Consider the following 19,716-nt stretch of genomic DNA (forward strand, 5'->3'; position numbering starts at 1 on the left):
ACCTCGGCTGGCTGCCAGGTGCCCAGCAAGCCGCTCTCCCATTGCCCCTCCTCAGCAGGAGAGGGGGAGAAAAGGAGACGAAAAAGCTCGCGGGTCGACATAAGGACAGGGAGATTGCCATACCTATTAGCACCAGAGGCAAAACAGACTCGACCCGGGGAAAAGGAATTTCATTTATTGCCATTCTGAAATGGAGTAGGATGGTGAGCAGCAAAGTCACAAGTAAAAGCACCTGCCCCCAACCCGCCACGCCTTCTTCCCAGGCACAACCTCACTCCTTCACTCCCACCTCCTTTACCTCCTCACCCGCGAGGGGCACAGGGCATGGGGAATAGGGGTTGCGGCCAGTTCCTAATAGTCGTCCTTCCCATGGGCCCTTGCCAAGAGCCGCAGTTCGTCTAGAGCTGCTCCAGCGCGGCTCCCCCGTGGGCCACAGCTCTTGCCACAAGAAGACCTGCCCCTGCTCCTGCCTTGGCTCACGTCAGGACCCTGGTCCGCTGTGGGCTCTTCAGAGGAGATGATCAGGAGAGAAAGAAGAAAAGGCGGGAGTGGGGCAGAGTAGAGAGGAAAAAGGGAAGCAAAGAAAGGCCAAAGGGAGATGGACTGGAAGAGGATAAAGAAGAGGCAGGAGAAAAGGGAGAAGAAAAGAGGTGAGGCAAAAAGGAGCCAGAGGCGGGAGAAGGAAAGTAAATGGAGCAGAAAGGGGGGGAGAGGCGTGGTCGGGCGGGGCGTGGGAGGGATGTGCCTGTGATGCGCTCTGGCGCCTGTGACAGCACAGGGGACGTGTCACGGTGGCAGTGGTTATCAGGGGCACCGGCAGGCAGCGCTGCCCCAGTACGGCTTGGGGCAGCGGTGAGTGCACACGCGGCGGGGAGGTTGGCGTGGGCTGGACGAGGGCCGGAGCCGGACCGCGGGCCCCCGGGGAGGGGGGTCTGACCCTGTGGCGAGGCTCTGGCACTCGCGGGAGAGCTGTGGGCAGGGCACGGTGCTGCCAGCGCCGGGGCTGGGCACAGGCCTTGCTGCCTCCCAGCTGCCTCGCCCCCTCTCCTGCCTGCCCCCATGTCCCTGAGGCTCCTGCTCCCCCTGCCCAGCCCCACTCAGCTCCCTTCTCTCCCCTCTCCTGCAGGCCATGGCTCTGGTGACATGGTTCACCTTGATTGTGATGGGCATCATGCACGTGCCATTGCAGGTCGGGCATGGTCCGGATGTGGCCAGGTGCCAGCGCGAGCAAGAGCGTCTGGAGCTGCTGCTCCAGGATATGGCTCGGCTGCTTGAAGAGATGCAGCTGAAACCCCAGGAGTCGAGCTGGGTGACCAGGGGAGCCCTGCTCCTTGCTTCCTTGCAGCAGTGGCAGTTCTGGGCCTTTGCTGGAGGCCTGCTCCTGCTCTTTTGGCTCTGCTGGCGGCCCTGGAAGAGGAGCCGTGAGCCAGGAAGCAGCAGCAAGCATGGCAGCTCCACAAGCCTTGAGGAGGAGGAGGAGAAGGAAGAAGAGGGGGACGACCCATTGCACATGGACAGGTTTCTGCATGAGTGCACATCGTGGCCACTGCGGAAGAGGCAACGAGAGTGCACGATGGTGGAAGAGCTCGTGAACGACCTTCTCCAGGTCTGCCGAATCCTGTGCGGCAATGGCTTCACGCCACGACTGCAGCCAGCTGTCGGGGTGGGTGCCTTCCTGAAAGGCTGGAATGGTCGTGCAGAAGACCTTGTCTATCGCCTGCTTGTGCCCCTGAAGCCACCCGCTGGGCACTCCTTCCACCTCGAGCTGGGCACCGAAGGGGACATGCCGCTCAGGAACTCCTGCCTGCGTGTGGAACTGGAGTGCCTGTGCACCAGGGAGCGGCAGCTGGGGGACATGCTCTGCTTCCTCCATCACCCTGAGGATGAGCTGATGAGCAGTCAGGAAGCCAGCCTCCTGCAAACCCTCTGCAGCGGCTCGTACCTCGACGTGCAGAAAACCGCCTTCTGGCTCCAGGGGCTGATGAAAGCAGCCTCCATTCTTGCGCCTCCAGCCACCAAGTGCAAGCTAAAAGTGCTGCCCTCCACACGCTTCTGCAAGCTGCAGGTGAGAGACGTCTTCAAGAGATCCCTCTTTGTGGAGCTGATCCTGGCGGTGCAGCAAGGCAGCGCGGACACATTTGTGAGCATGGAGTAGGCAGAGGTCAGCGCTAGCAGCAGTGCGAGGTGGCCGAGGAGAGAGAGAGAGAGAGAGCACGCCAAAGAGAGAGCACGAGGTGGCCAAAGAGGCCTCTCGCTGCAAGGAGGCTTGTGACAGAGGCTGCGTTACCACCTGGGCAACGGCCGCCAGAGACCAGAGACCGTTCCCTCCGGGACACTTACCCCGGGCAAAGATGCCAATAAATGTTTCTGGTTTTGAAAAGCTGCCTGTAAATACGCTGAGAGAAGGAAGAACGGGGGCTGGATGCGGCAGCCATTAACTGTCTGGGGACGTGAGCATAGCAGGGTGGCAAGAAGGTGCCTGGCTTACACCAGGCTGCAGAGAGCCGGGAGGCGGCAGGTGCCCAACCTCTGCTGATGTGGTGGGTTAACCTCGGCTGGCTGCCAGGTGCCCAGCAAGCCGCTCTCCCATTGCCCCTCCTCAGCAGGAGAGGGGGAGAAAAGGAGACGAAAAAGCTCGCGGGTCGACATAAGGACAGGGAGATTGCCATACCTATTAGCACCAGAGGCAAAACAGACTCGACCCGGGGAAAAGGAATTTCATTTATTGCCATTCTGAAATGGAGTAGGATGGTGAGCAGCAAAGTCACAAGTAAAAGCACCTGCCCCCAACCCGCCACGCCTTCTTCCCAGGCACAACCTCACTCCTTCACTCCCACCTCCTTTACCTCCTCACCCGCGAGGGGCACAGGGCATGGGGAATAGGGGTTGCAGCCAGTTCCTAATAGTCGTCCTTCCCATGGGCCCTTGCCAAGAGCCGTAGTTCGTCTAGAGCTGCTCCAGCACGGCTCCCCCGTGGGCCACAGCTCTTGCCACAAGAAGACCTGCCCCTGCTCCTGCCTTGGCTCACGTCAGGACCCTGGTCCGCTGTGGGCTCTTCAGAGGAGATGATCAGGAGAGAAAGAAGAAAAGGCGGGAGTGGGGCAGAGTAGAGAGGAAAAAGGGAAGCAAAGGAAGGCCAAAGGGAGATGGACTGGAAGAGGATAAAGAAGAGGCAGGAGAAAAGGGAGAAGAAAAGAGGTGAGGCAAAAAGGAGCCAGAGGCGGGAGAAGGAAAGTAAATGGAGCAGAAAGGGGGGGAGAGGCGTGGTCGGGCGGGGCGTGGGAGGGGTGTGCCTGTGATGCGCTCTGGCGCCTGTGACAGCACAGGGGACGTGTCACGGTGGCAGTGGTTATCAGGGGCACCGGCAGGCAGCGCTGCCCCAGTACGGCTTGGGGCAGCGGTGAGTGCACACACGGCGGGGAGGTTGGCGTGGGCTGGACGAGGGCCGGAGCCGGACCGCGGGCCCCCGGGGAGGGGGGTCTGACCCTGTGGCGAGGCTCTGGCACTCGTGGGAGAGCTGTGGGCAGGGCACGGTGCTGCCAGCGCCGGGGCTGGGCACAGGCCTTGCTGCCTCCCAGCTGCCTCGCCCCCTCTCCTGCCTGCCCCCATGTCCCTGAGGCTCCTGCTCCCCCTGCCCAGCCCCACTCAGCTCCCTTCTCTCCCCTCTCCTGCAGGCCATGGCTCTGGTGACATGGTTCACCTTGATTGTGATGGGCATCATGCACGTGCCACTGCAGGTCGGGCATGGTCCGGACGTGGCCAGGTGCCAGCGCGAGCAAGAGCGTCTGGAGCTGCTGCTCCAGGATATGGCTCGGCTGCTTGAAGAGATGCAGCTGAAACCCCAGGAGTCGAGCTGGGTGACCAGGGGAGCCCTGCTCCTTGCTTCCTTGCAGCAGTGGCAGTTCTGGGCCTTTGCTGGAGGCCTGCTCCTGCTCTTTTGGCTCTGCTGGCGGCCCTGGAAGAGGAGCCGTGAGCCAGGAAGCAGCAGCAAGCGTGGCAGCTCCACAAGCCTTGAGGAGGAGGAGAAGGAAGAAGAGGGGGACGACCCATTGCACATGGACAGGTTTCTGCATGAGTGCACATCGTGGCCACTGCGGAAGAGGCAACGAGAGTGCACGATGGTGGAAGAGCTCGTGAACGACCTTCTCCGGGTCTGCCGAATCCTGTGCGGCAATGGCTTCATGCCACGACTGCAGCCAGCTGTCGGGGTGGGTGCCTTCCTGAAAGGCTGGAATGGTCGTGCAGAAGACCTTGTCTATCGCCTGCTTGTGCCCCTGAAGCCACCCGCTGGGCACTCCTTCCACCTCGAGCTGGGCACCGAAGGGGACATGCCGCTCAGGAACTCCTGCCTGCGTGTGGAACTGGAGTGCCTGTGCACCAGGGAGCGGCAGCTGGGGGACATGCTCTGCTTCCTCCACCACCCTGAGGATGAGCTGATGAGCAGTCAGGAAGCCAGCCTCCTGCAAACCCTCTGCACCGGCTCGTACCTCGACGTGCAGAAAACCGCCTTCTGGCTCCAGGGGCTGATGAAAGCAGCCTCCATTCTTGCGCCTCCAGCCACCAAGTGCAAGCTAAAAGTGCTGCCCTCCACACGCTTCTGCAAGCTGCAGGTGAGAGACGTCGTCAAGAGATCCCTCTTTGTGGAGCTGATCCTGGCGGTGCAGCAAGGCAGCGCGGACACATTTGTGAGCATGGAGTAGGCAGAGGTCAGCCCTAGCAGCAGTGCGAGGTGGCCGAGGAGAGAGAGAGAGAGAGAGAGCACGCCAAAGAGAGAGCGCGAGGTGGCCAAAGAGGCCTCTCGCTGCAAGGAGGCTTGTGACAGAGGCTGCGTTACCACCTGGGCAACGGCCGCCCACCCTCTTCACCAGAGACCGTTCCCTCCGGGACACTTACCCCGGGCAAAGATGCCAATAAATGTTTCTGGTTTTGAAAAGCTGCCTGTAAATACGCTGAGAGAAGGAAGAACGGGGGCTGGATGCGGCAGCCATTAACTGTCTGGGGACGTGAGCATAGCAGGGTGGCAAGAAGGTGCCTGGCTTACACCAGGCTGCAGAGAGCCGGGAGGCGGCAGGTGCCCAACCTCTGCTGATGTGGTGGGTTAACCTCGGCTGGCTGCCAGGTGCCCAGCAAGCCGCTCTCCCATTGCCCCTCCTCAGCAGGAGAGGGGGAGAAAAGGAGACGAAAAAGCTCGCGGGTCGACATAAGGACAGGGAGATTGCCATACCTATTAGCACCAGAGGCAAAACAGACTCGACCCGGGGAAAAGGAATTTCATTTATTGCCATTCTGAAATGGAGTAGGATGGTGAGCAGCAAAGTCACAAGTAAAAGCACCTGCCCCCAACCCGCCACGCCTTCTTCCCAGGCACAACCTCACTCCTTCACTCCCACCTCCTTTACCTCCTCACCCGCGAGGGGCACAGGGCATGGGGAATAGGGGTTGCGGCCAGTTCCTAATAGTCGTCCTTCCCATGGGCCCTTGCCAAGAGCCGCAGTTCGTCTAGAGCTGCTCCAGCGCGGCTCCCCCGTGGGCCACAGCTCTTGCCACAAGAAGACCTGCCCCTGCTCCTGCCTTGGCTCACGTCAGGACCCTGGTCCGCTGTGGGCTCTTCAGAGGAGATGATCAGGAGAGAAAGAAGAAAAGGCGGGAGTGGGGCAGAGTAGAGAGGAAAAAGGGAAGCAAAGAAAGGCCAAAGGGAGATGGACTGGAAGAGGATAAAGAAGAGGCAGGAGAAAAGGGAGAAGAAAAGAGGTGAGGCAAAAAGGAGCCAGAGGCGGGAGAAGGAAAGTAAATGGAGCAGAAAGGGGGGGAGAGGCGTGGTCGGGCGGGGCGTGGGAGGGGTGTGCCTGTGATGCGCTCTGGCGCCTGTGACAGCACAGGGGACGTGTCACGGTGGCAGTGGTTATCAGGGGCACCGGCAGGCAGCGCTGCCCCAGTACGGCTTGGGGCAGCGGTGAGTGCACACGCGGCGGGGAGGTTGGCGTGGGCTGGACGAGGGCCGGAGCCGGACCGCGGGCCCCCGGGGAGGGGGGTCTGACCCTGTGGCGAGGCTCTGGCACTCGCGGGAGAGCTGTGGGCAGGGCACGGTGCTGCCAGCGCCGGGGCTGGGCACAGGCCTTGCTGCCTCCCAGCTGCCTCGCCCCCTCTCCTGCCTGCCCCCATGTCCCTGAGGCTCCTGCTCCCCCTGCCCAGCCCCACTCAGCTCCCTTCTCTCCCCTCTCCTGCAGGCCATGGCTCTGGTGACATGGTTCACCTTGATTGTGATGGGCATCATGCACGTGCCATTGCAGGTCGGGCATGGTCCGGATGTGGCCAGGTGCCAGCGCGAGCAAGAGCGTCTGGAGCTGCTGCTCCAGGATATGGCTCGGCTGCTTGAAGAGATGCAGCTGAAACCCCAGGAGTCGAGCTGGGTGACCAGGGGAGCCCTGCTCCTTGCTTCCTTGCAGCAGTGGCAGTTCTGGGCCTTTGCTGGAGGCCTGCTCCTGCTCTTTTGGCTCTGCTGGCGGCCCTGGAAGAGGAGCCGTGAGCCAGGAAGCAGCAGCAAGCATGGCAGCTCCACAAGCCTTGAGGAGGAGGAGGAGAAGGAAGAAGAGGGGGACGACCCATTGCACATGGACAGGTTTCTGCATGAGTGCACATCGTGGCCACTGCGGAAGAGGCAACGAGAGTGCACGATGGTGGAAGAGCTCGTGAACGACCTTCTCCAGGTCTGCCGAATCCTGTGCGGCAATGGCTTCACGCCACGACTGCAGCCAGCTGTCGGGGTGGGTGCCTTCCTGAAAGGCTGGAATGGTCGTGCAGAAGACCTTGTCTATCGCCTGCTTGTGCCCCTGAAGCCACCCGCTGGGCACTCCTTCCACCTCGAGCTGGGCACCGAAGGGGACATGCCGCTCAGGAACTCCTGCCTGCGTGTGGAACTGGAGTGCATGTGCACCAGGGAGCGGCAGCTGGGGGACATGCTCTGCTTCCTCCATCACCCTGAGGATGAGCTGATGAGCAGTCAGGAAGCCAGCCTCCTGCAAACCCTCTGCAGCGGCTCGTACCTCGACGTGCAGAAAACCGCCTTCTGGCTCCAGGGGCTGATGAAAGCAGCCTCCATTCTTGCGCCTCCAGCCACCAAGTGCAAGCTAAAAGTGCTGCCCTCCACACGCTTCTGCAAGCTGCAGGTGAGAGACGTCTTCAAGAGATCCCTCTTTGTGGAGCTGATCCTGGCGGTGCAGCAAGGCAGCGCGGACACATTTGTGAGCATGGAGTAGGCAGAGGTCAGCGCTAGCAGCAGTGCGAGGTGGCCGAGGAGAGAGAGAGAGAGAGAGCACGCCAAAGAGAGAGCACGAGGTGGCCAAAGAGGCCTCTCGCTGCAAGGAGGCTTGTGACAGAGGCTGCGTTACCACCTGGGCAACGGCCGCCAGAGACCAGAGACCGTTCCCTCCGGGACACTTACCCCGGGCAAAGATGCCAATAAATGTTTCTGGTTTTGAAAAGCTGCCTGTAAATACGCTGAGAGAAGGAAGAACGGGGGCTGGATGCGGCAGCCATTAACTGTCTGGGGACGTGAGCATAGCAGGGTGGCAAGAAGGTGCCTGGCTTACACCAGGCTGCAGAGAGCCGGGAGGCGGCAGGTGCCCAACCTCTGCTGATGTGGTGGGTTAACCTCGGCTGGCTGCCAGGTGCCCAGCAAGCCGCTCTCCCATTGCCCCTCCTCAGCAGGAGAGGGGGAGAAAAGGAGACGAAAAAGCTCGCGGGTCGACATAAGGACAGGGAGATTGCCATACCTATTAGCACCAGAGGCAAAACAGACTCGACCCGGGGAAAAGGAATTTCATTTATTGCCATTCTGAAATGGAGTAGGATGGTGAGCAGCAAAGTCACAAGTAAAAGCACCTGCCCCCAACCCGCCACGCCTTCTTCCCAGGCACAACCTCACTCCTTCACTCCCACCTCCTTTACCTCCTCACCCGCGAGGGGCACAGGGCATGGGGAATAGGGGTTGCAGCCAGTTCCTAATAGTCGTCCTTCCCATGGGCCCTTGCCAAGAGCCGTAGTTCGTCTAGAGCTGCTCCAGCACGGCTCCCCCGTGGGCCACAGCTCTTGCCACAAGAAGACCTGCCCCTGCTCCTGCCTTGGCTCACGTCAGGACCCTGGTCCGCTGTGGGCTCTTCAGAGGAGATGATCAGGAGAGAAAGAAGAAAAGGCGGGAGTGGGGCAGAGTAGAGAGGAAAAAGGGAAGCAAAGGAAGGCCAAAGAGAGATGGACTGGAAGAGGATAAAGAAGAGGCAGGAGAAAAGGGAGAAGAAAAGAGGTGAGGCAAAAAGGAACCAGAGGTGGGAGAAGGAAAGTAAATGGAGCAGAAAGGGGGGGGAGAGGCGTGGTCGGGCGGGGCGTGGGAGGGGTGTGCCTGTGATGCGCTCTGGCGCCTGTGACAGCACAGGGGACGTGTCACGGTGGCAGTGGTTATCAGGGGCACCGGCAGGCAGCGCTGCCCCAGTACGGCTTGGGGCAGCGGTGAGTGCACACGCGGCGGGGAGGTTGGTGTGGGCTGGACGAGGGCCGGAGCCGGACCGCGGGCCCCCGGGGAGGGGGGTCTGACCCTGTGGCGAGGCTCTGGCACTCGCGGGAGAGCTGTGGGCAGGGCACGGTGCTGCCAGCGCCGGGGCTGGGCACAGGCCTTGCTGCCTCCCAGCTGCCTCGCCCCCTCTCCTGCCTGCCCCCATGTCCCTGAGGCTCCTGCTCCCCCTGCCCAGCCCCACTCAGCTCCCTTCTCTCCCCTCTCCTGCAGGCCATGGCTCTGGTGACATGGTTCACCTTGATTGTGATGGGCATCATGCACGTGCCACTGCAGGTCGGGCATGGTCCGGACGTGGCCAGGTGCCAGCGCGAGCAAGAGCGTCTGGAGCTGCTGCTCCAGGATATGGCTCGGCTGCTTGAAGAGATGCAGCTGAAACCCCAGGAGTCGAGCTGGGTGACCAGGGGAGCCCTGCTCCTTGCTTCCTTGCAGCAGTGGCAGTTCTGGGCCTTTGCTGGAGGCCTGCTCCTGCTCTTTTGGCTCTGCTGGCGGCCCTGGAAGAGGAGCCGTGAGCCAGGAAGCAGCAGCAAGCATGGCAGCTCCACAAGCCTTGAGGAGGAGGAGAAGGAAGAAGAGGGGGACGACCCATTGCACATGGACAGGTTTCTGCATGAGTGCACATCGTGGCCACTGCGGAAGAGGCAACGAGAGTGCACGATGGTGGAAGAGCTCGTGAACGACCTTCTCCAGGTCTGCCGAATCCTGTGCGGCAATGGCTTCACGCCACGACTGCAGCCAGCTGTCGGGGTGGGTGGCTTCCTGAAAGGCTGGAATGGTCGTGCAGAAGACCTTGTCTATCGCCTGCTTGTGCCCCTGAAGCCACCCGCTGGGCACTCCTTCCACCTCGAGCTGGGCACCGAAGGGGACATGCCGCTCAGGAACTCCTGCCTGCGTGTGGAACTGGAGTGCATGTGCACCAGGGAGTGGCAGCTGGGGGACATGCTCTGCTTCCTCCATCACCCTGAGGATGAGCTGATGAGCAGTCAGGAAGCCAGCCTCCTGCAAACCCTCTGCAGCGGCTCGTACCTCGACGTGCAGAAAACCGCCTTCTGGCTCCAGGGGCTGATGAAAGCAGCCTCCATTCTTGCACCTCCAGCCACGAAGTGCAAGCTAAAAGTGCTGCCCTCCACACGCTTCTGCAAGCTGCAGGTGAGAGACGTCTTCAAGAGATCCCTCTTTGTGGAGCTGATCCTGGCGGTGCAGCAAGGCAGCGCGGACACATTTGTGAGCATGGAGTAGGCAGAGGTCAGCGCTAGCAGCAGTGCGAGGTGGCCGAGGAGAGAGAGAGAGAGAGAGAGCACGCCAAAGAGAGAGCGCGAGGTGGCCAAAGAGGCCTCTCGCTGCAAGGAGGCTTGTGACAGAGGCTGCGTTACCACCTGGGCAACGGCCGCCCACCCTCTTCACCAGAGACCGTTCCCTCCGGGACACTTACCCCGGGCAAAGATGCCAATAAATGTTTCTGGTTTTGAAAAGCTGCCTGTAAATACGCTGAGAGAAGGAAGAACGGGGGCTGGATGCGGCAGCCATTAACTGTCTGGGGACGTGAGCATAGCAGGGTGGCAAGAAGGTGCCTGGCTTACACCAGGCTGCAGAGAGCCGGGAGGCGGCAGGTGCCCAACCTCTGCTGATGTGGTGGGTTAACCTCGGCTGGCTGCCAGGTGCCCAGCAAGCCGCTCTCCCATTGCCCCTCCTCAGCAGGAGAGGGGGAGAAAAGGAGACGAAAAAGCTCGCGGGTCGACATAAGGACAGGGAGATTGCCATACCTATTAGCACCAGAGGCAAAACAGACTCGACCCGGGGAAAAGGAATTTCATTTATTGCCATTCTGAAATGGAGTAGGATGGTGAGCAGCAAAGTCACAAGTAAAAGCACCTGCCCCCAACCCGCCACGCCTTCTTCCCAGGCACAACCTCACTCCTTCACTCCCACCTCCTTTACCTCCTCACCCGCGAGGGGCACAGGGCATGGGGAATAGGGGTTGCAGCCAGTTCCTAATAGTCGTCCTTCCCATGGGCCCTTGCCAAGAGTCGCAGTTCGTCTAGAGCTGCTCCAGCGCGGCTCCCCCGTGGGCCACAGCTCTTGCCACAAGAAGACCTGCCCCTGCTCCTGCCTTGGCTCACGTCAGGACCCTGGTCCACTGTGGGCTCTTCAGAGGAGAAGATCAGGAGAGAAAGAAGAAAAGGCGGGAGTGGGGCAGAGTAGAGAGGAAAAAGGGAAGCAAAGGAAGGCCAAAGAGAGATGGACTGGAAGAGGATAAAGAAGAGGCAGGAGAAAAGGGAGAAGAAAAGAGGTGAGGCAAAAAGGAGCCAGAGGCGGGAGAAGGAAAGTAAATGGAGCAGAAAGGGGGGGAGAGGCGTGGTCGGGCGGGGCGTGGGAGGGGTGTGCCTGTGATGCGCTCTGGCGCCTGTGACAGCACAGGGGACGTGTCACGGTGGCAGTGGTTATCAGGGGCACCGGCAGGCAGCGCTGCCCCAGTACGGCTTGGGGCAGCGGTGAGTGCACACGCGGCGGGGAGGTTGGTGTGGGCTGGACGAGGGCCGGAGCCGGACCGCGGGCCCCCGGGGAGGGGGGTCTGACCCTGTGGCGAGGCTCTGGCACTCGCGGGAGAGCTGTGGGCAGGGCACGGTGCTGCCAGCGCCGGGGCTGGGCACAGGCCTTGCTGCCTCCCAGCTGCCTCGCCCCCTCTCCTGCCTGCCCCCATGTCCCTGAGGCTCCTGCTCCCCCTGCCCAGCCCCACTCAGCTCCCTTCTCTCCCCTCTCCTGCAGGCCATGGCTCTGGTGACATGGTTCACCTTGATTGTGATGGGCATCATGCACGTGCCACTGCAGGTCGGGCATGGTCCGGACGTGGCCAGGTGCCAGCGCGAGCAAGAGCGTCTGGAGCTGCTGCTCCAGGATATGGCTCGGCTGCTTGAAGAGATGCAGCTGAAACCCCAGGAGTCGAGCTGGGTGACCAGGGGAGCCCTGCTCCTTGCTTCCTTGCAGCAGTGGCAGTTCTGGGCCTTTGCTGGAGGCCTGCTCCTGCTCTTTTGGCTCTGCTGGCGGCCCTGGAAGAGGAGCCGTGAGCCAGGAAGCAGCAGCAAGCATGGCAGCTCCACAAGCCTTGAGGAGGAGGAGAAGGAAGAAGAGGGGGACGACCCATTGCACATGGACAGGTTTCTGCATGAGTGCACATCGTGGCCACTGCGGAAGAGGCAACGAGAGTGCACGATGGTGGAAGAGCTCGTGAACGACCTTCTCCAGGTCTGCCGAATCCTGTGCGGCAATGGCTTCACGCCACGACTGCAGCCAGCTGTCGGGGTGGGTGGCTTCCTGAAAGGCTGGAATGGTCGTGCAGAAGACCTTGTCTATCGCCTGCTTGTGCCCCTGAAGCCACCCGCTGGGCACTCCTTCCACCTCGAGCTGGGCACCGAAGGGGACATGCCGCTCAGGAACTCCTGCCTGCGTGTGGAACTGGAGTGCATGTGCACCAGGGAGCGGCAGCTGGGGGACATGCTCTGCTTCCTCCATCACCCTGAGGATGAGCTGATGAGCAGTCAGGAAGCCAGCCTCCTGCAAACCCTCTGCAGCGGCTCGTACCTCGACGTGCAGAAAACCGCCTTCTGGCTCCAGGGGCTGATGAAAGCAGCCTCCATTCTTGCACCTCCAGCCACGAAGTGCAAGCTAAAAGTGCTGCCCTCCACACGCTTCTGCAAGCTGCAGGTGAGAGACGTCTTCAAGAGATCCCTCTTTGTGGAGCTGATCCTGGCGGTGCAGCAAGGCAGCGCGGACACATTTGTGAGCATGGAGTAGGCAGAGGTCAGCGCTAGCAGCAGTGCGAGGTGGCCGAGGAGAGAGAGAGAGAGAGAGAGCACGCCAAAGAGAGAGCGCGAGGTGGCCAAAGAGGCCTCTCGCTGCAAGGAGGCTTGTGACAGAGGCTGCGTTACCACCTGGGCAACGGCCGCCCACCCTCTTCACCAGAGACCGTTCCCTCCGGGACACTTACCCCGGGCAAAGATGCCAATAAATGTTTCTGGTTTTGAAAAGCTGCCTGTAAATACGCTGAGAGAAGGAAGAACGGGGGCTGGATGCGGCAGCCATTAACTGTCTGGGGACGTGAGCATAGCAGGGTGGCAAGAAGGTGCCTGGCTTACACCAGGCTGCAGAGAGCCGGGAGGCGGCAGGTGCCCAACCTCTGCTGATGTGGTGGGTTAACCTCGGCTGGCTGCCAGGTGCCCAGCAAGCCGCTCTCCCATTGCCCCTCCTCAGCAGGAGAGGGGGAGAAAAGGAGACGAAAAAGCTCGCGGGTCGACATAAGGACAGGGAGATTGCCATACCTATTAGCACCAGAGGCAAAACAGACTCGACCCGGGGAAAAGGAATTTCATTTATTGCCATTCTGAAATGGAGTAGGATGGTGAGCAGCAAAGTCACAAGTAAAAGCACCTGCCCCCAACCCGCCACGCCTTCTTCCCAGGCACAACCTCACTCCTTCACTCCCACCTCCTTTACCTCCTCACCCGCGAGGGGCACAGGGCATGGGGAATAGGGGTTGCAGCCAGTTCCTAATAGTCGTCCTTCCCATGGGCCCTTGCCAAGAGCCGCAGTTCGTCTAGAGCTGCTCCAGCGCGGCTCCCCCGTGGGCCACAGCTCTTGCCACAAGAAGACCTGCCCCTGCTCCTGCCTTGGCTCACGTCAGGACCCTGGTCCGCTGTGGGCTCTTCAGAGGAGATGATCAGGAGAGAAAGAAGAAAAGGCGGGAGTGGGGCAGAGTAGAGAGGAAAAAGGGAAGCAAAGGAAGGCCAAAGAGAGATGGACTGGAAGAGGATAAAGAAGAGGCAGGAGAAAAGGGAGAAGAAAAGAGGTGAGGCAAAAAGGAGCCAGAGGCGGGAGAAGGAAAGTAAATGGAGCAGAAAGGGGGGGAGAGGCGTGGTCGGGCGGGGCGTGGGAGGGGTGTGCCTGTGATGCGCTCTGGCGCCTGTGACAGCACAGGGGACGTGTCACGGTGGCAGTGGTTATCAGGGGCACCGGCAGGCAGCGCTGCCCCAGTACGGCTTGGGGCAGCGGTGAGTGCACACGCGGCGGGGAGGTTGGTGTGGGCTGGACGAGGGCCGGAGCCGGACCGCGGGCCCCCGGGGAGGGGGGTCTGACCCTGTGGCGAGGCTCTGGCACTCGCGGGAGAGCTGTGGGCAGGGCACGGTGCTGCCAGCGCCGGGGCTGGGCACAGGCCTTGCTGCCTCCCAGCTGCCTCGCCCCCTCTCCTGCCTGCCCCCATGTCCCTGAGGCTCCTGCTCCCCCTGCCCAGCCCCACTCAGCTCCCTTCTCTCCCCTCTCCTGCAGGCCATGGCTCTGGTGACATGGTTCACCTTGATTGTGATGGGCATCATGCACGTGCCACTGCAGGTCGGGCATGGTCGAAATGTGGCCAGGTGCCAGCGCGAGCAAGAGCGTCTGGAGCTGCTGCTCCAGGATATGGCTCGGCTGCTTGAAGAGATGCAGCTGAAACCCCAGGAGTCGAGCTGGGTGACCAGGGGAGCCCTGCTTCTTGCTTCCTTGCAGCAGTGGCAGTTCTGGGCCTTTGCTGGAGGCCTGCTCCTGCTCTTTTGGCTCTGCTGGCGGCCCTGGAAGAGGAGCCGTGAGCCAGGAAGCAGCAGCAAGCATGGCAGCTCCACAAGCCTTGAGGAGGAGGAGGAGGAGGAGGAGGAGGAAGAAGAGGGGGACGACCCATTGCACATGGACAGGTTTCTGCATGAGTGCACATCGTGGCCGCTGCGGAAGAGGCAACGAGATTGCACGATGGTGGAAGAGCGCGTGAACAACCTTCTCCGGGTCTGCCGAATCCTGTGCGGCAATGGCTTCACGCCACGACTGCAGCCAGCTGTCGGGGTGGGTGGCTTCCTGAAAGGCTGGAACGGTCATGAAGAAGACCTTGTCTGTCGCCTGCTTGTGCCCCTGAAGCCACCCGCTGGGCACTCCTTCCACCTCGAGCTGGGCACCGAAGGGGACATGCCGCTCAGGAACTCCTGCCTGCGTGTGGAACTGGAGTGCATGTGCACCAGGGAGCGGCAGCTGGGGGACATGCTCTGCTTCCTCCACCACCCTGAGGATGAGCTGATGAGCAGTCAGGAAGCCAGCCTCCTGCAAACCCTCTGCAGCGGCTCGTACCTCGACGTGCAGAAAACCGCCTTCTGGCTCCAGGGGCTGATGAAAGCAGCCTCCATTCTTGCGCCTCCAGCCACCAAGTGCAAGCTAAAAGTGCTGCCCTCCACACGCTTCTGCAAACTGCAGTGAAAGATGTCTTTAAGAGATCCCTCTTTGTGGAGCTGATCCTGGCGGTGCAGCAAGGCAACTCGGACACATTTGTGAGCATGGAGTAGGCAGAGGTCAGCGCTAGCAGCAGTGCGAGGTGGCCGAGGAGAGAGAGAGAGAGAGAGAGCACGCCAAAGAGAGAGCGCGAGGTGGCCAAATATCCGCTCGCTGCAAGGAGGCTTGTAACGCGGCAGGGAGGTTGGGCTGGGCTGGACGAGGGCCGGAGCCGGACCGCGGGCCCCCGGGGAGGGGGGTCTGACCCTGTGGCGAGGCTCTGGCACTCGCGGGAGAGCTGTGGGCAGGGCACGGTGCTGCCAGCGCCGGGGCTGGGCACAGGCCTTGCTGCCTCCCAGCTGCCTCGCCCCCTCTCCTGCCTGCCCCCATGTCCCTGTGGCTCCTGCTCCCCCTGCCCAGCCCCACTCAGCTCCCTTCTCTCCCCTCTCCTGCAGGCCATGGCTCTGGTGACATGGTTCACCTTGATTGTGATGGGCATCATGCACGTGCCACTGCAGGTCGGGCATGGTCCAAATGTGGCCAGGTGCCAGCGCGAGCAAGAGCGTCTGGAGCTGCTGCTCCAGGATATGGCTCGGCTGCTTGAAGAGATGCAGCTGAAACCCCAGGAGTCGAGCTGGGTGACCAGGGGAGCCCTGCTTCTTGCTTCCTTGCAGCAGTGGCAGTTCTGGGCCTTTGCTGGAGGCCTGCTCCTGCTCTTTTGGCTCTGCTGGCGGCCCTGGAAGAGGAGCCGTGAGCCAGGAAGCAGCAGCAAGCATGGCAGCTCCACAAGCCTTGAGGAGGAGGAGGAGGAGGAGGAGGAGGAAGAAGAGGGGGACGACCCATTGCACATGGACAGGTTTCTGCATGAGTGCACATCGTGGCCACTGCGGAAGAGGCAACGAGAGTGCACGATGGTGGAAGAGCGCGTGAACAACCTTCTCCGGGTCTGCCGAATCCTGTGCGGCAATGGCTTCACGCCACGACTGCAGCCAGCTGTCGGGGTGGGTGGCTTCCTGAAAGGCTGGAACGGTCATGAAGAAGACCTTGTCTGTCGCCTGCTTGTGCCCCTGAAGCCACCCGCTGGGCACTCCTTCCACCTCGAGCTGGGCACCGAAGGGGACATGCCGCTCAGGAACTCCTGCCTGCGTGTGGAACTGGAGTGCCTGTGCACCAGGGAGCGGCAGCTGGGGGACATGCTCTGCTTCCTCCATCACCCTGAGGATGAGCTGATGAGCAGTCAGGAAGCCAGCCTCCTGCAAACCCTCTGCAGCGGCTCGTACCTCGACGTGCAGAAAACCGCCTTCTGGCTCCAGGGGCTGATGAAAGCAGCCTCCATTCTTGCGCCTCCAGCCACCAAGTGCAAGCTAAAAGTGCTGCCCTCCACACGCTTCTGCAAACTGCAGTGAAAGATGTCTTTAAGAGATCCCTCTTTGTGGAGCTGATCCTGGCGGTGCAGCAAGGCAACTCGGACACATTTGTGAGCATGGAGTAGGCAGAGGTCAGCGCTAGCAGCAGTGCGAGGTGGCCGAGGAGAGAGAGAGAGAGAGAGAGCGCCAAAGAGAGAGCGCGAGGTGGCCAAATATCCGCTCGCTGCAAGGAGGCTTGTAACGCGGCAGGGAGGTTGGGCTGGGCTGGACGAGGGCCGGAGCCGGACCGCGGGCCCCCGGGGAGGGGGGTCTGACCCTGTGGCGAGGCTCTGGCACTCGCGGGAGAGCTGTGGGCAGGGCACGGTGCTGCCAGCGCCGGGGCTGGGCACAGGCCTTGCTGCCTCCCAGCTGCCTCGCCCCCTCTCCTGCCTGCCCCCATGTCCCTGTGGCTCCTGCTCCCCCTGCCCAGCCCCACTCAGCTCCCTTCTCTCCCCTCTCCTGCAGGCCATGGCTCTGGTGACATGGTTCACCTTGATTGTGATGGGCATCATGCACGTGCCACTGCAGGTCGGGCATGGTCCAAATGTGGCCAGGTGCCAGCGCGAGCAAGAGCGTCTGGAGCTGCTGCTCCAGGATATGGCTCGGCTGCTTGAAGAGATGCAGCTGAAACCCCAGGAGTCGAGCTGGGTGACCAGGGGAGCCCTGCTTCTTGCTTCCTTGCAGCAGTGGCAGTTCTGGGCCTTTGCTGGAGGCCTGCTCCTGCTCTTTTGGCTCTGCTGGTGGCCCTGGAAGAGGAGCCGTGAGCCAGGAAGCAGCAGCAAGCATGGCAGCTCCACAAGCCTTGAGGAGGAGGAGGAGGAGGAGGAGGAGGAAGAAGAGGGGGACGACCCATTGCACATGGACAGGTTTCTGCATGAGTGCACATCGTGGCCACTGCGGAAGAGGCAACGAGAGTGCACGATGGTGGAAGAGCGCATGAACAACCTTCTCCGGGTCTGCCGAATCCTGTGCGGCAATGGCTTCACGCCACGACTGCAGCCAGCTGTCGGGGTGGGTGGCTTCCTGAAAGGCTGGAACGGTCATGAAGAAGACCTTGTCTGTCGCCTGCTTGTGCCCCTGAAGCCACCCGCTGGGCACTCCTTCCACCTCGAGCTGGGCACCGAAGGGGACATGCCGCTCAGGAACTCCTGCCTGCGTGTGGAACTGGAGTGCCTGTGCACCAGGGAGCGGCAGCTGGGGGACATGCTCTGCTTCCTCCACCACCCTGAGGATGAGCTGATGAGCAGTCAGGAAGCCAGCCTCCTGCAAACCCTCTGCAGCGGCTCGTACCTCGACGTGCAGAAAACCGCCTTCTGGCTCCAGGGGCTGATGAAAGCAGCCTCCATTCTTGCGCCTCCAGCCACCAAGTGCAAGCTAAAAGTGCTGACCTCCACACGCTTCTGCAAGCTGCAGGTGAAAGATGTCTTCAAGAGATCCCTCTTTGTGGAGCTGATCCTGGCGGTGCAGCAAGGCAACTCGGACACATTTGTGAGCATGGAGTAGGCAGAGGTCAGCGCTAGCAGCAGTGCGAGGTGGCCGAGGAGAGAGAGAGAGAGAGAGAGCACGCCAAAGAGAGAGCGCGAGGTGGCCAAATATCCGCTCGCTGCAAGGAGGCTTGTAACGCGGCAGGGAGGTTGGGCTGGGCTGGACGAGGGCCGGAGCCGGACCGCGGGCCCCCGGGGAGGGGGGTCTGACCCTGTGGCGAGGCTCTGGCACTCGCGGGAGAGCTGTGGGCAGGGCACGGTGCTGCCAGCGCCGGGGCTGGGCACAGGCCTTGCTGCCTCCCAGCTGCCTCGCCCCCTCTCCTGCCTGCCCCCATGTCCCTGTGGCACCTGCTCCCCCTGCCCAGCCCCACTCAGCTCCCTTCTCTCCCCTCTCCTGCAGGCCATGGCTCTGGTGACATGGTTCACCTTGATTGTGATGGGCATCATGCACGTGCCACTGCAGGTCGGGCATGGTCCGGATGTGGCCAGGTGCCAGTGCGAGCAAGAGCATCTGGAGCTGCTGCTCCAGGATATGGCTCGGCTGCTTGAAGAGATGCAGCTGAAACCCCAGGAGTCGAGCTGGGTGACCAGGGGAGCCCTGCTTCTTGCTTCCTTGCAGCAGTGGCAGTTCTGGGCCTTTGCTGGAGGCCTGCTCCTGCTCTTTTGGCTCTGCTGGTGGCCCTGGAAGAGGAGCCGTGAGCCAGGAAGCAGCAGCAAGCATGGCAGCTCCACAAGCCTTGAGGAGGAGGAGGAGGAGGAGGAAGAAGAGCGGGACGACCCATTGCACATGGACAGGTTTCTGCATGAGTGCACATCGTGGCCACTGCGGAAGAGGCAACGAGAGTGCACGATGGTGGAAGAGCGCGTGAACAACCTTCTCCGGGTCTGCCGAATCCTGTGCGGCAATGGCTTCATGCCACGACTGCAGCCAGCTGTCGGGGTGGGTGGCTTCCTGAAAGGCTGGAATGGTCGTGCAGAAGACCTTGTCTGTCGCCTGCTTGTGCCCCTGAAGCCACCCGCTGGGCACTCCTTCCACCTCGAGCTGGGCACCGAAGGGGACATGCCGCTCAGGAACTCCTGCCTGCGTGTGGAACTGGAGTGCCTGTGCACCAGGGAGCGGCAGCTGGGGGACATGCTCTGCTTCCTCCACCACCCTGAGGATGAGCTGATGAGCAGTCAGGAAGCCAGCCTCCTGCAAACCCTCTGCACCGGCTCGTACCTCGACGTGCAGAAAACCGCCTTCTGGCTCCAGGGGCTGATGAAAGCAGCCTCCATTCTTGCGCCTCCAGCCACCAAGTGCAAGCTAAAAGTGCTGCCCTCCACACGCTTCTGCAAGCTGCAGGTGAAAGATGTCTTCAAGAGATCCCTCTTTGTGGAGCTGATCCTGGCGGTGCAGCAAGGCAACTCGGACACATTTGTGAGCATGGAGTAGGCAGAGGTCAGCGCTAGCAGCAGTGCGAGGTGGCCGAGGAGAGAGAGAGAGAGACAGAGCGCCAAAGAGAGAGCGCGAGGTGGCCATCGAGCCTGCTGTTGGAGTCATAATGTAAAGGGAAAAATCAACAGTGACAATGTCATCCTCAGGACAGTCTGCTCAGCATTGCAGGCGGTGATGGCTGGAGTGCCCGAAAGATGACTTTCACCCTGCTTTCCTGTGGCACTTTAATGTCGTACTTGCCAATGTCACAGGGGCCCACTTACCTGCTTCGTACCTGTTGTACAAGGGTGCTCCCTAGCGGTTTGTTGGTGAGGGGGTTGGCCGCGGCTGCTCCTGGCCCCGCCCCGGCCTCCTCAGCCGCTGTTGCGCGGGCTGCGGGTTCCCGGCGGGTCTCTCCGCTTCCTTCCGGTACCCCTGGTTCAAGAAACCTCCTTGTACACCACGATCCTCCGCTGCGCTGCGGATCCCGCCGTCACCACCATTGCTGGCATCCAGGAAGAGACCACCGTGCATTTCTGACAGTGGGATTTCTCATCAAGCAGGTAC

The 19,716-nt window shown here is 61.5% G+C and overlaps 5 protein-coding genes across 5 annotated transcripts; all 5 read left to right on the plus strand.

Moving 5' to 3' along the window:
* Positions 1-3,677: 3,677 nt before the first annotated feature.
* Positions 3,678-4,700, plus strand: LOC142062275 (inositol 1,4,5-trisphosphate receptor-interacting protein-like 1). Its single transcript, XM_075104451.1, has one exon. The coding sequence runs from the start codon at positions 3,678-3,680 to the stop codon at positions 4,698-4,700; it is 1,023 nt and encodes a 340-aa protein (XP_074960552.1).
* A 1,530-nt stretch (positions 4,701-6,230) lies between these two features.
* LOC142062276 (inositol 1,4,5-trisphosphate receptor-interacting protein-like 1) lies at positions 6,231-7,256 on the plus strand. The gene has a single exon (XM_075104452.1). The coding sequence runs from the start codon at positions 6,231-6,233 to the stop codon at positions 7,254-7,256; it is 1,026 nt and encodes a 341-aa protein (XP_074960553.1).
* A 1,523-nt stretch (positions 7,257-8,779) lies between these two features.
* LOC142062277 (inositol 1,4,5-trisphosphate receptor-interacting protein-like 1) lies at positions 8,780-9,802 on the plus strand. Its single transcript, XM_075104453.1, has one exon. It carries the CDS (start codon positions 8,780-8,782, stop codon positions 9,800-9,802), a length of 1,023 nt encoding a protein of 340 aa, XP_074960554.1.
* A 1,530-nt stretch (positions 9,803-11,332) lies between these two features.
* Positions 11,333-12,355, plus strand: LOC142062278 (inositol 1,4,5-trisphosphate receptor-interacting protein-like 1). Its single transcript, XM_075104454.1, has one exon. The coding sequence runs from the start codon at positions 11,333-11,335 to the stop codon at positions 12,353-12,355; it is 1,023 nt and encodes a 340-aa protein (XP_074960555.1).
* Positions 12,356-17,172: 4,817 nt separating this feature from the next.
* Positions 17,173-19,167, plus strand: LOC142062279 (uncharacterized). The gene is made up of 2 exons (XM_075104456.1): positions 17,173-17,739; positions 18,136-19,167. The coding sequence occupies exons 1-2, from the start codon at positions 17,173-17,175 to the stop codon at positions 19,165-19,167; spliced, it is 1,599 nt and encodes a 532-aa protein (XP_074960557.1).
* The last annotated feature ends 549 nt before the right edge of the window (positions 19,168-19,716 follow it).

The sequence above is a fragment of the Phalacrocorax aristotelis genome, chromosome 9 (assembly GCF_949628215.1).
Source record: "Phalacrocorax aristotelis chromosome 9, bGulAri2.1, whole genome shotgun sequence".
Lineage (NCBI taxonomy): Eukaryota > Metazoa > Chordata > Aves > Suliformes > Phalacrocoracidae > Phalacrocorax > Phalacrocorax aristotelis.

Coding starts and splice junctions, on each gene's coding strand:
- LOC142062275 (XM_075104451.1), top strand. CDS start 3,678: ATGGCTCTGGTGACATGGTTCACCTTGATTGTGATGGGCATCATGCAC.
- LOC142062276 (XM_075104452.1), top strand. CDS start 6,231: ATGGCTCTGGTGACATGGTTCACCTTGATTGTGATGGGCATCATGCAC.
- LOC142062277 (XM_075104453.1), top strand. CDS start 8,780: ATGGCTCTGGTGACATGGTTCACCTTGATTGTGATGGGCATCATGCAC.
- LOC142062278 (XM_075104454.1), top strand. CDS start 11,333: ATGGCTCTGGTGACATGGTTCACCTTGATTGTGATGGGCATCATGCAC.
- LOC142062279 (XM_075104456.1), top strand. CDS start 17,173: ATGGTGGAAGAGCGCATGAACAACCTTCTCCGGGTCTGCCGAATCCTG. Junction 17,740..18,135: donor AAGGCAACTCGGACACATTT/GTGAGCATGGAG, acceptor CCTCTCCTGCAG/GCCATGGCTCTGGTGACATG.